The sequence below is a fragment of the Haemorhous mexicanus genome, chromosome 8 (genome assembly GCF_027477595.1).
Source record: "Haemorhous mexicanus isolate bHaeMex1 chromosome 8, bHaeMex1.pri, whole genome shotgun sequence".
Taxonomy (NCBI): domain Eukaryota; kingdom Metazoa; phylum Chordata; class Aves; order Passeriformes; family Fringillidae; genus Haemorhous; species Haemorhous mexicanus.
Window position 1 is genome coordinate 21,260,184 of NC_082348.1, and position 13,566 is coordinate 21,273,749.

The window sequence follows — 13,566 nt, forward strand, 5'->3', positions numbered from 1 at the left end:
TCCTTTGTGCTCTCCTCCATCCCTGCACACCAATGGAGCAACACAGGGCTGTCCAACACAAAGGATTTCTCAGCAAGGCAAAACAAACAGCAAAGGAAGTGGGGCAGCTGCACATCTTTCAACTGCTGGAGAAGGAAATGGATGAAATGGGGAAATAAAACACTTTAGCAGTAATTCACAAAACAATTCTGCTTTGAGACCTTACTTTAGCTCTTTTGAAAATAAACTCCCAGATCTTACTGTGGTCAGGGCTGGCAGCAGTATTGCTTGGGGTCTGTCAGTGGGAGCTGATTATCTGCACACTGATAGTTCAGCTGCAAATTAATTTCTATCAGCTCATCAGAGACAAGTTACCTGCTCCAAGGAAAGCAGGAAATGCTTCATGTGTAGCAGGCTGAGATAGTCTGGAGCAAAACTGAAGGCTGCAGCAATGGTGCTTTGTGTACAGCCTCAGAGGGTCGTGCTGCCTGGTGTTATTAGGAGCAACCCAAAATACCTCCAAAAGCATCCAGGGAAACAGATATATATATATAAAAAAATTATCTTTAAGATGAGCTAATTAATGCTTTGTAACCAGCCTGTTCAGAAAAAAAAAATCTGATTAAACTGCTTATTCATGAGGAACAACAAGCAAAAGCATACAGAGGAAGGACTTGGAGAGCTCTGATGGGCTGGAGACAGGTGCAGCTTGACAAATCTACTGATCTGCCAGTCTACCACTCCACTTGGGCAGCACAGGAACAGCATCAGCAATGCTGCAGTGAGAACACACTATTCTGGTAATGCAACTGCGAGTTACGTGTTTGTGTCATTCATAAAAAGAATCCACTGGTGTACATCTGCAGATTTTCTTTGAATATTGTTACAGTTTCTCTTCTGAACACATTCTGGGCACTGGGATGAGCCCTGTGAACATAGGAGAGCTTTACATAGGAGGAATGTAACTAAGAATATATTTTTCTAAGTTCATGCATTGGATTTTGTTCTGGGGTAAAAACTTTGGTCTTCATTAACTTCTACTGACCTTCAGTCTTTACACAAAGTGATGGCATTATAATTTCAAATACTTCTGCAGTCATTTCTACTTATGGCCAAAGCCTGCAGGAAAGCACACTAGAGATGGAGCATGCCATCAGAAAAGGCAGATTCCTCTCATACAGATGTGTCTTCATCTCACAAAAAATTTAAGGGCCTGTGGCTTGGATGCAAAAGTTGGAAGTATGACCCTCTGAGGCAGTAGGGAAGATATTTATTATAAGGATAATAAATATCTTCTCTCTAGGGAAGCAAATCTGTCTTTAAAGATGCTGATGAAATAAAGACCAAATTTGAGAGAATGACATTTAAGGAAAAAAGAAACTATTTCTGTTTTGCTAGATACCTTCAGCAGAAGTCAGACTACATACTACACCCACCAATTAACTTCCTACAGGATCCAAATCCCAGACATCCCCCCAAGTTCTAGTTTGGAAGACAATGAGGTTCCTCTCACGTTTAGTAGTTTGTATTAATCCCCAAACCTTTGCAGTCCAGACAGCACCCAGCATCTCATTTCAACCAACAACCATTCATCAGGTGTCCAATGTGGTGCCTACATTTACCCCTCATCTTTAAGGTAGGAAAAGACACAGTCCTCCTTCTTCAACTGCAATAAAACCTGAACAAGGATAAGTTGGGGAGAATCCACCTTCCAGGAACTAACAAAACAGGACTGCACCTGACAAGACCCTGCCCACACTCAAGTCTGTGTTTTGGCAGAGACACATTCAGCCATGCTGGACTGAAACAAAGCAGGACTCCAGTTCAATTTGCTAAGGCATCCTTGCTGGTTGCTATGGCATGTGTACTCCTATGAATGTTTAGCTCTGGCTGGTAATTTTTTAAAGGATTGGCTTACTTTGTGTAACATAAACTAACAGCCATTAGAAATAAGCTGTTTTTTCCACTGGCTCTTCCTCCTTTCTGAAATGGGTGACATTTTTAGTCTTGGACTGTCCTACACTTCTCTTTTTGCATGTTTTTGTGCTTCTGCACAGAATAGGATTTTAAATGGTTGAGAACAGCCCATGTAGTAATCCATTTCTATTTGTTAAACTCCTCACATCTGTACAGCAAATAGAGTCCTCTTGAGATGTGCAACTGTTTGCTATAAAAAGCAAATGCTTTAAAAAGTATAAAATTACATATGATCCATGCAGTTTTGCTTGTAGGTATTTTCAATAAAATGATTATACAGACCACCAAACAGATTTCATGGATTTCCCTGAAGTGGCATTGAACCCCACTTGAATTCAAGTGGGCTGCATCTTGCTTAAATTCCTTTTTTTTTTTGGAGTACAAGCCCACTCTGAAAAACAATGGCTTCATGTGGCTCCTGGTTTACTGTGCCTCATTGTTTCCATATTAAAATGACTCAGTTCAGAAGCAAATGTTTGTTTTTTTTTTTTTTTTAAAGCACTGTAGGACCACATAAACTTGGCCAAACTCCCACCACTCAAGCCTGAGCTCCCACACATTGGTACCTCAGCACTGGCTGGGCAGTGTTCTGTGTCTGTGCACCTCCAGTATTTCCCTGAAATGCCCAGATCTGGGCAGCTTCTGGCTCTGATGGCTGCACAGCCTCAGCTTGGGAACAGGCAGACACTGCTGCAGCCTCACCCCACCCCAAATCCTTGCTGGCACTTCAGCAAGCATGGTTGTATAACATGGGATTTTAAAATACAAATAAGATCATGGAAACTACTGGAAGCTCCCAGCACTGATGTGAAACCTCACACGAGACAGAAAGCCCTAATTATAGTTTCTGAACCTATGAAGTCATCTAATACACATATGCTCCTTATGCTGCAAGGAGGAGAATGGATGCATGCAGGACTTATTACCATCCTCATAAGGAGGAAAGAAAACCAGACTTTGGAAGCTTTTGGAAACCCACCATTTAGAAAAATCTGCATAAATCCACAAAATCAGTTATACTTCAGTTAAAAGAAAAAAAAGGCAGTACAAAATAACAAGCATTTTGGATTTAATTGTAAAAGCAACAGTATTAATTCCACAGTGCCAAGCAGCACTGCAAGCCTTCATACTGTTTATTTTTATTGTTTTTCTGGATCCAAGTTGCCTAACATCGATCTGCAAAATATTTGGTATCTCTCCTAAATGCCCAAATGGAGGAATCTAAGGCAAGGAATAAGGATGGCACACTTACTGATTCAAATGTAATCAAAAACATATTAATCAGAAAACCAAAATCAAGCCTCCTCTTCCTCTCCTAGCACTGTACACCCTGTATAAAATCCAGAGCAGTAAAACGTACTGACAATCTTCACTCGTAAGTGGAGGACATGGCTGCAATCCTGTATTCTTAGTAGAGGGAAAAAACTGAGAAAGGAAATGCCATCTTTGCATGATCATGTCTTAAAACAGAGCTGCATTCTCCAATGCATCCTGGACAGTGCAGACTGTAATGGTAACAACAAAATATTGCATTCAAATAGTTATGGGTGAAGAATTGAAAAACATTTCAATCCTATGTGGCTAGAAATGGTTTTAAATATTATATCATTTTGCAGTTCTGTGATAAAAAGCCTTCTTATTTGCTTGAGACAAGACTTCAGAAAGCTTTAGACAGAGCAGATTTTCTTAAATTAGCTTGAAAATTCAGTTTCCAGGGCAACGTAAGCAGGTCTTCATACATCAACATCTCTTTGCACCATTTTTATAAATACGGTTTGCTAGAATGTCATAAAATACTTTTTAAATACAGCAAACTATTTGGATCACTTTGATCCTTTTCTCTGCCTCTGAAAGAAAGCTGACTGTCCTTTCCTTTCAGAAGAACCTTATCAAGAAAAGTGTCCAACTGTTTTCCTTTGGAGAGGCTTTATCCCAGAAATGCCTGCAGTGATACCCATGCGTGTAATACATTTCTACCAGCACCTGAGTGTTTATGTAACATTTCAGTAGGCATCCCTTATTCATCATCCCTTTTCTGTTCAGTCTGCAAGTGGGAGATGTGATTTAGGGTCTGTGGCATGCTGGGACTCAGCTGGTTTATCTATAAAATTAACCTGAATGTCTGTTCCACAGAAGCAACGTGGAATTTGCTGAGGTCCACCTTACACATCAAGATCCCCAAGGACTTTCTCACACCTACCAATACATGGAATGGTATAAAAGAAATAAAGATAGCTATGCATCTGTCCATTTTCTCCTCCATTCTAAAAGGGTGGGGAAAAAAAAAATCTCTTAAAGATGATTGTCTGCTCTCTGTGAGCGCTGGAGGGGTGCTGTGCATCACTCCAGTGAGTCACTGAAACAGATACCTGAAACCAGCAGCAGCAGAGTGGATACATTTCCTCCTTCATGGAGCAGGGAGCAGACTGCCCCTGGCCCCGGTGTCAGAGCAGAGCAGGCTGCACATTACAGAGCTACAGGGTGAGGAACGACTCAGGACAAGAACACTGAATGACTGTTACCTGCACATTTTACTCCCTGAGCAATGAGGCCCCACATGAAGTTGGCACAGTATTCACACCAGTGCGGGCCCCTGAACGTGTGCACCTGGAAGACAGCAGCAGAAAGGAGAATTACAGAGAATGAGCCAGCCATTTCACAGACATCAGTATCAATGCATGTAAACAGTGCACAATTCCTCCTCTTTGAAGGTACCACACGCAGTTTCTGGAAGCTTCCCTTTATCACTGCAGGAAAGGAAGAAAGGAAGAAAGATTTAACACCCAAGGCTCTTGCAGACCTGTGGAAAACTGGAGTCCTCCATCCCGAGCCATCCAGAGCAGCAGAACTGGGTCTGTGGGGGTCTGCTCCAAGACCAGGACAGAGAAGCAGGCATAGCCCTTCTCCCACCTCTTGGCATCCCTCTGTCTGGGCAGGAGCCTGGCCACAAGGCAAGGCTTTTGCAGCAACTGTGCAAGAGTTCACTTTCCAATCTCAAATGCCTTCTGCTGTGGCCTCCTCTTCATAAGACACTGTGTGAAATGGGTAGAGGGCTGCAAGATTCCACCTCGCATGGAAAGAGTCCTGCCAGGCTAAAATACCAGTGCCACACAGAAATACTGTAAATTTGCCTTGAGACTTTCCAGTTTAGAATAACTCCAACAGGAAATTAATTTTCTTCAGACTAATGCTACATATTGAAAACCCAAAATGAAAAAAAAAAGAATCCACTGAACCAGGAAAAAATTCAAAGCTAAAGAAGGAAAAAAACCCCAATGCCGCTTTCATTCCTGGCTCACATGCTTGTTACAAATCCTGCAGCCACCATTAACTGCTTCTGATTTCATTCTGATAAAGCTCCTGCTGTAGGAAACCACAGGATCCTTTACAGAGAAAATCATTACTTCCTTAGCCAGCGTAAAAGGCTTTGAGCTGCTATTTAGAATAGACAGGCTGAAAATAAAATTAGTAGCTGATGATCATAAAGAAAGGAAATTTGCAGTGAAATACAGCAAAAGTGCTTTAGGCTGGAGTCACTCAGATCCTCAGTTAGTGAGTGGGTATGGGAGCAGGCAGGAACCTCGTGTGCGCAGCGCCCGGCCGGATCAGTGTGGGGCAGGAGAGAGGAGGAGCTGGTGGAAATGCTTGTTCCTGACATCTGCACACAGCTCTGGCTATGAACACTGAAAGAAGGCAAAGTGGCCTGACTGAGGTGGCAAGTGTCCCCCATGCCACTGACGGAGGAGGCAGCTGGATCCAGCTGACACCCCCACAAGTGACAATGCAGAGCAGCACCCTGCAATTCAGGCCACAGCTCAGTTCTGGCTACAGCAAGGTCTGCAGCCTCCTGGGTACCCTCAGAGCAGCAGAGACACTGCTGAGACAGTCTGGAAAGTTACTGCTGAATTCACCAAGAAATTCACATGCACATCTGTGCCAAGTGATTCCTGAATGCCTGGTCCAAAGCCAGCACAGGCTGCCAGTGCCCTGCCCTGCCTGTCCCCAGCTGCCTGCTCTGTGCCCACCCATCCCACACACCTCTGGAAGGTGACACGTGCTCCACGAGGCCTCTTCTCCCTGCAGCTCTGGCTGACTTCCTCAAAGCAAACCATGACAAGACTGTCAGCAGCTGTACTCCATTTTCTTTTTTCCTCTCACCACAAAGAGATTTTTCACACCATTCGTTACCCACCTGCACTACCCACATCCTTTTGACTTTTCTTCCTCAGACTGGTGGTTTTTATCCAGGTTTTTGGCAGTGTTCTCTTCCCAGAACAAGAACATTCTAATATCCTGAAGCAAAGCATTGTGCTTTAATGCCTGCAGGACTAACAGAACTTTTTCAGGGAAAAAAAGAAGGCATAATTTGGGTGGCCATCTTTCTTTTTTGGGTCAAATTCCCCCTGAAACATACTTCTTTAAAATACTTTTCAAAAACCCCCACCGATGAAAACTGAAGCAAAACTGACATTTCAGAAATCTGGACAATAAAAAATTTCTTTTCACAATATTTTTCAGTTTTGTAAGTTGTTTTGGTTTCAGCATCTCTGATTGCACAAAGGAGGAGAATTTTGTTTTGTTCCTTAAAATGCTGACGGATGCATTATTAGTTCTTTCTAAATAAAAAGAATTATACTATCCTACCTTGTGCCTCTGTGGTTGCTGATTTCAATTCATCAAACATCAAATCAGCAAATGTTCTATTTGCTGAAGCATTTCTAATGCTGTCCTTAGGTGCTGGAGTCCCAACTTGGCTTCTCCAGAGCCACCCCCAGTGTTGATACTCACTAAACCTCAGATGTCCTGTCTCTAACTGGCTGTTTTAGCAGGGACCATTCTTCCTTCTTGGCATCTTGCTCCCCACCACTGTCTGCATGTTTCCATCTCCTCCTGATCCTCCTGAGAAACTCTTCTGCAGGGTCTATCACATCCCAAGTCTGCCACTCCAACCTTCTGCCTCCATTTTTAATATTATGAACTTTTCTAATGAGCTCAGTTTCTCTTACATGTAGTAGCTATGATTCACCTAGACTCTACAACAGCCAGCTCCCCTGCTATCACCCTGGCTCTCAGCCTGCTCCTCAGAAGAGTTTACATCATTCATCATCCACTTAAAAATGACAAGGACAAAGCCTCTACTCTTCCCTACCAACACTGCATGTGCTGGTTGGACTGACTTGGCCCTTCAGAACCACTGTCTCAGCAGCACTAGCACTTCTGTCTCATCCCCTGCAGCCAGGCTTCATCCAAATACTGAAATGCTTTTCCACATCATCAGCTGGATTTACCCAGAGCCTGCTCTGCTTTATGCTGCCCCATCCAAATTACTATTTCTTATCCATTATTCTGATTGCAAACTCAAAGCAGATTAAAAGGTGAGGGTGGGTTTTCCTGTGCCCCATGATGCTCTGCCTGGCTTCATCCTTGCTATGAGATGGGAGGTTCTCTGGCAATGTTAAACAGGAGGCCCAAAGGTCACAATGTCCTTCCAGCCCTGGTGTAAACAGCCCTACAAGATCAGCTCTGAAGCCTCTGCTTCTGAGGGGTTTCTGAGCAGGGCTTTCTCTTCCCAGAGCATCAATATTCCCACTTCTGTGCAGTGGAACTGGACACCTAACCCTGCCCTGCTCTGAATGCACACCCTCCCTGGGAATTAAATCAGACATAGCGAGTGATGCCAGGAAATACTGAAAAATTGGTCTCCAATCCTAGTTACAGGATGGGTGGGGTCTGGCAAACAAAAAGAAACACCTTAGCATCCCTTTGCTAGTTCAAGAGCCAGCAGCTGCAAACAATACTGCATTTATCACATGACACTGTTTAACATAGCATTCTGATTTTATATTTAATTTCCTATTCTAAAAACTAGCCAAGCAACTTGTCTGTTTTCAAAGTTAAAAGATGATTTCCAGAAAAATTTCTAAGAACACAGCCAGCAGAGTCCCAGAGATCCTAACTTAAATTACAAGGGGTTTCTTTCCCCTTGTAAAAAAGAGCATCTGCAATATGCATATTTTACTGTCTTATAAAACATGAGAGAGCAGGATTGCCAACTGTGGCTTTACATCTCCCAGTCCTTCCATTCTCACTCCCACCCAAAAATCTTCTTTTCTCTCTTTCCAAATGGGAATAATTTTTTAAAAGAATCTGGAAAATGAGTGAGTGGGAGAGCAAATTAAACTGGTTTTAATCTTAATTTGTAAAATTCCAGGAGAAAAAAATAAATTTAAAACAAAAGTCTAGATAATTTTAAAGAAAAATATCTGCTTTAGAAACCACATAAAATACTACCACTAAGCTGTCCTGCAAGTCTGAGGTGAGAAGAGAGCCTCATGTTAGGTTTATACCCTAGGCATTTCTATTTTGAACTCTCCTGCACTATCAACAAAGCATAATAAACATGTAACTACTGTGAACTATGTAGGAGAAGCTTTTGCTCAGGTTTAAAAAGCATTTTCTTAACACAAGGAAAAGCAGCTTAATTCTTGTGATTAACAACTCGTGAGTGTTAGAAAATGTTACTTTGTTTTGAATTTAATTAAATTTTTTTTAGAAAGCACAAAATTTTAGGAGAACCAAATAAAAAATGAGGCAGTGGCTCTGACAGCAGATTCTACCACAAGCTGTGAACTCCTCAGGCAGATCTCTCCCCGTTATTTCTCAGGCTCCATAAAGGTCACTGCTGAAGTTAGTTACCCGTGCACCTTGTTACTCCACTTATTTTTTATGCTTTTGGTTTTTCCAAGGCAGTTATTCAGCTACCCTTGATTGCTACCTGAAGATCAGGAATGAGCCAGCAGATAATTTTTATTCTTAACTGGGAGACTTACATTTTATCACATGTCAAGGCAGGGAGGAAGAAAATGAGAGATTATCAGGGAAGTGCTGTGCAAATGTGATACGAGGGACGATGGTGGATCAACAGAGCTTTAGCAAAGCCACTGACAGGAAGAAAAACAGGGCTGGATTTGAAAAGCTTTGGTTATAGAAAACCAACACAGAGCACATAAAACAGAAGTGCTTGGGACAGGATACAAATAAGGTTTCCATTGTTGAGAGGCTGCTGCCATGGTCCCACTGAACACTTGTTCCATCAGACCCTGCTCTCTGCAGAGCACCTCTTCCACAGCCCTCCACACCAAACTGCTGCTCACAGTGATGGGGTCTGGAAAATCCAGGCATTACCATCTCTTCTGGGATGGGATACATCACCTTGAAAAAGGATGGGAAAAAATACTGCTGATCTATTTCCTGGGCTACCAGAGCCTTGTCAGGGCTCACAGAGGAGACCAAGTCCACCAGGGACCGGACAAGTGCCACACCCAGCATTTGCACCACATGGCACTCCAAAGGTTCAGGTCTGCTGGCTATGCTGTCCTTCAAACCAATTCCCAAGGATGATGAGACACTGCTGATGGGGACTGTCAGCTCAGTGGTCCTAACTGATTTGCAATTCCATCAGCTGAGTTCTGCCTACTGGGGCTTTACCAAGCTTTAGAGTGAATATGGGAGACATTGTAAATCCCAATTAGAACGATGAACTCAGCCTGTATTACTAACATCTGTTTTCCCTGTCACAGCTGATTTTATCAGGCACTGAGCACACCCATACTGGCATCCAATAGGCACTGTCCTTTTCATCCATCCCTGGTCCAGACAGAGATTGCCTGGACGTGAAGGGTAAAGAAGAGATTTGAGTGAGAAACTCAACCATCAATTTGGGCAATGCTTCAATTCGTCCTTGTATCTATTATGATGGTTAGATAGTGCCTCTAAAACAAGGCTCTCAAAGCACTTCATATACTCCAGCACATGGTAATTCTCCTGGGAGGAAAATATTGCTGCTGCTAAGTAATCTGAGAAGCAAGCAGACTGCCATGACAACCCACATGGCAGAGCAGTATCTGCAAGGTAATTGCTTTCACCCGAAGGTGTAACAGAAAGGAATGGAAGCGAGAGCATGGAACAGACCTTCTCCAGAGCTAGAGCCGACTCTGCTTAGCCCAGCTGGGGTGTTAGCCATGGGGAGGCAGCCTGGGAGCTCCCCAGAGCCTCAGTGCAGCAGTTCTGGAGAGGAGAGATGCTGTCAGAGCCTGCGGTATAAATAGCGTGGCTTTGGCTGCTGGGGGCACTGGGAATGTGGGGCAGGACAACCTCCCTCAGCATCCTCACCCACTTGGAGCCAGAAGCGCTGTCAGACCTTGTTTACCCTCTGCTTTGCACTGCCTGTGTCAGCAGAGATGGAACAACTGGAAATTGAGGTTAGCTTGTGCTCTGCAAGAGCTGAAGTGGAAAATGAGAATTGCAGGTTGTTGGCCTTTTTGCCTGTAAATTGAGTGAAAGTGGCCACCTTTCTTTCAGGATGGAATAGCAGACTTTCTTTGAATTGTTATCTGGAAATGGGAACATTTTGTATTTTATTTGAGGTCCAACTTACTCAATACATGCCTCCATACAAAAAATTCTGAAACTAGAGGTGAAAATTGAATATAATCCTTAGAATTACATACGTACCTTATGTACAAATAGAATATAAACCCCTGCGAGATTCCTAAATGAATGCTTTTCTCATGATCCTAAGGCTAATATGGAGGAAAAGCTGGTGATGAGAGAGCATAATACACACTAGAAGCTTCTAGAGGCAAAGTCCCAGTCCTCCCCAGAGGAGTGCTTCCTAGCCTTACCAGAGAAATGAGCTGGGCTGGCTTTGGCTGTGCACAAGGCAAACTCACAGGATCCACACATGCAGATAAAAAAACTGCTGGTGTGTGGGAAGAAATTACAGCCCAAATAAATTAAGTATTTAGAAGAAAGGCTTTCTCTCTATTTTTTTTTTTTTTAAACAGGGGCAAAGCCTTAATTCAGGGACTAGCACTAGGAAACCAGAAAGGTTTAAATAACATTGTGCTATTTGGAATCTGCTTTGGGAAAAAAAAAAGTGCAAGCAACATTAAATAAATACTTTGGGAGACTAAAACCCATCAATGCCTAAAAGCTTTTCTGGATTGAACTGTCTTACAACTATGAATTTCAGAAGGAACAACATAGAGCTGATGAGGTCTTCACAGAAGTTTTGTGGAAGTTTTTTTCCAGTTATGTTCTCCAGGTGTTTTCCCTGCCTTTGAACCATTTTCCCCTCTTAAGTCCTAGGAGTCTAATAGAAACATTAAATTTCCTGAGGTGTTCTTATCTGTGGGAACACACACTGGCTCTCCCCAGGGATTATGCTAGAGGCACCCAGCTCTCTCTCTGAATATTCGTATTAGTGCAGTGGCTCAATTAAAGATATTTCAAAAATATGTCCAGTGCCAGTTCTGTTCCTAATAAAAAATCCAGCATCTTCTTTCCAGCGGAACTAGATCAATTTACCCCAAATCAGCATCTGCCCCAGTTTTCAGAACATCAGAAATAGAAATGAGTTCAGGTCAGAAGTCACAGAAAAATGGCTCTGCCTAATATAGTATGAGTTTGTTATAGTTTCTGGCCTTTTTGAAGCACTCCTACATTTTCCATCTCCCAGTTTCCCAGTGTTTAGGCATGGCTCTACTGAGAAGCTCTCTAGAACAAAATGTGGCATGGAAGTGATTTGTTATGACTTACACTAGCAAAGCACCCAGCACAGATGCAATTACCCCAGCAAAATCTGGGCCAGGGCCAGGTGGGTTATTTGTTTCCAAGATGTGATACATTAAAGTGATGCTTGAGTCTGTCTATACTAGCAAAGTCTTTCCAGGGACTGCTCCTCACCTGAGCCTTCACTCCTTGGGCCTATTTAAGGTTATATTCTACTTCCAGTTACTTCTGGAAAACCATGTTGTCTCTGGTCTGGAGCTCCCCATTGGCCTTTCAAGTGGGTCATCCTCAAAGAGAAAGCCAGGATATTGCTTCAGTCGAGGAAGGGGTGAAGAATCCCAGCTAACAAGGCTCATCAGCACCTTGGCTGACTCACTTTAAGCACCCATGGAAAAGCATCTCTCTGGAAGAACTGTTGGCTCAAAAGGGAATTATGTTGTTAATCTTGACTGATTAAGCAAGCAGTATTGCAACTGTTATTTTTTACAATTAATTGACTGAGGCCAACAGCACTAGTAAGATAGTGACAGGAAACAGCATGAGAGTACCCAGCACTGCACAAAGAGATAGCAAAAAATAAGTCTTCTGGAGATAGATCTGGTTTGTGAAACACAAGAGAGAAACAAGACAAAATCCTGGGGCAAATGATGCATGGAAGCACAGCTTTCAGTCCAGCCCTGACAGGAACTGACACTTCTTGCTTCAGTGAAGCACCATGGCACTGACCTAGGCACAGGAGTGGCTTTGTGCCTTGGACTAGTGGCAGCAAGAAAACACCTGGAGGCTGTTCTGCTGGCTCAAGGCATCAGGAGCCAGAGATGTCTGAAGGAATACCTGTAACCAGCCAAGGGAGCTAAAACTTCCCCAGGGCCTATGAGTCACAAAAGCTGAAGGGGAGTGAAGGCTTTTAAGGTGTTTTGTCCAGGCTTATTTTAAATTTGCCAAGTGATGAGAAGGTTATTTCACTGACTAACAAATTTTACAACCCAGGAGATTTCTTGCTGTTAACCTCAGATTTTCACCTTCCTTTTAAGCTATCATCCCACAAATCCCAGCTCCTCTTCCACAACTGCCCTCCTTATCAAGAGCATTTTTGAAGCATAGCTTTACCTCTTTCCCCAGCCCCACACAAACAGCAGGCCAAGGAGTGAGGTCAGTGCCCAAAGCACAGCACCAGGTGTTGAGCAGGTGCAGAAGATATTCCATGTCAGATAGGGTGGACCCAGGGCAGAAGGTACCCCATTAGATGCACCTTTTTATCAGCAAAAAGCTGTGGGATGTTTTGAAACAAACCAAGAGCAGAAATGGAGAGATGAGGAGAGGAAGAGCAGGAAAGTGCAGAGGACTGAGCAAGGGGAATCCTGTGTGTTCATCACCCTAATAAACTGCCTCACCAGAGAGAGAAGACAGAGAGAACCTTAAACCCAGCTGGGATTACCTGGCTAAGTCTTTTGGTCTAGAGCCCGCTTCACACCTTCCAACCCAGAGCTTCCCCTGGTACTCCTCTCATTTTCCATCCACATGGCACCTTGCCCCTTTTCCCTTCAGATTTGCAGTTCCTCTATTGCCTTAACCTCCTCCTTCATCTGCCTGCCCAGAAGTGCCCAGCTGCTTCCTATCCTTACACCCATTGAACAGATTAAATATCAGCTGGGTAAGAAATTTTATTTTAATTTACAAGCTGTCACAGTTATTGCCTTTTGGGGACAATATAAGCAACTATGAGAATTGTAAGGGACAGTAAAAAGCATTCTTATTGGTAGGATCCAGGGGTAGAATAAATTTATGGGAATGATTAAGTATGAATCTATTCTGTTCACTTCTATGAAGTTACAGAACTTTGTAAACTTTTCTGTTACAGAACTTTCCCCTATGATTAAGTTCTTTTTGTAACAAAAGAACCCCACTGGCTTCAGCTGTGCTCCTTGTCAGCACTTCCAAGAGCACAGGTCTCTCAGGGCTTCCAGACAGAAGATGCTCTTGTTCATCTACACTGGGTGGAAGAGTGAGCTTGAAATCCATCACACACCCCCCTGT

General features: G+C 43.2%; 1 protein-coding gene across 3 annotated transcripts in view; it reads right to left on the reverse strand.

The window, feature by feature from the left end:
• The window catches only part of CHN1 (chimerin 1), a 92,683-nt gene that overhangs the window by 11,234 nt on the left and 67,883 nt on the right, over positions 1-13,566 (reverse strand). For all 3 annotated transcript variants that reach the window (XM_059853152.1, XM_059853153.1, XM_059853154.1), the window contains one exon: positions 4,479-4,563. In XM_059853152.1, coding sequence (XP_059709135.1) covers positions 4,479-4,563 — 85 coding nt within the window. The remainder of the gene's footprint in view (positions 1-4,478; positions 4,564-13,566) is intronic.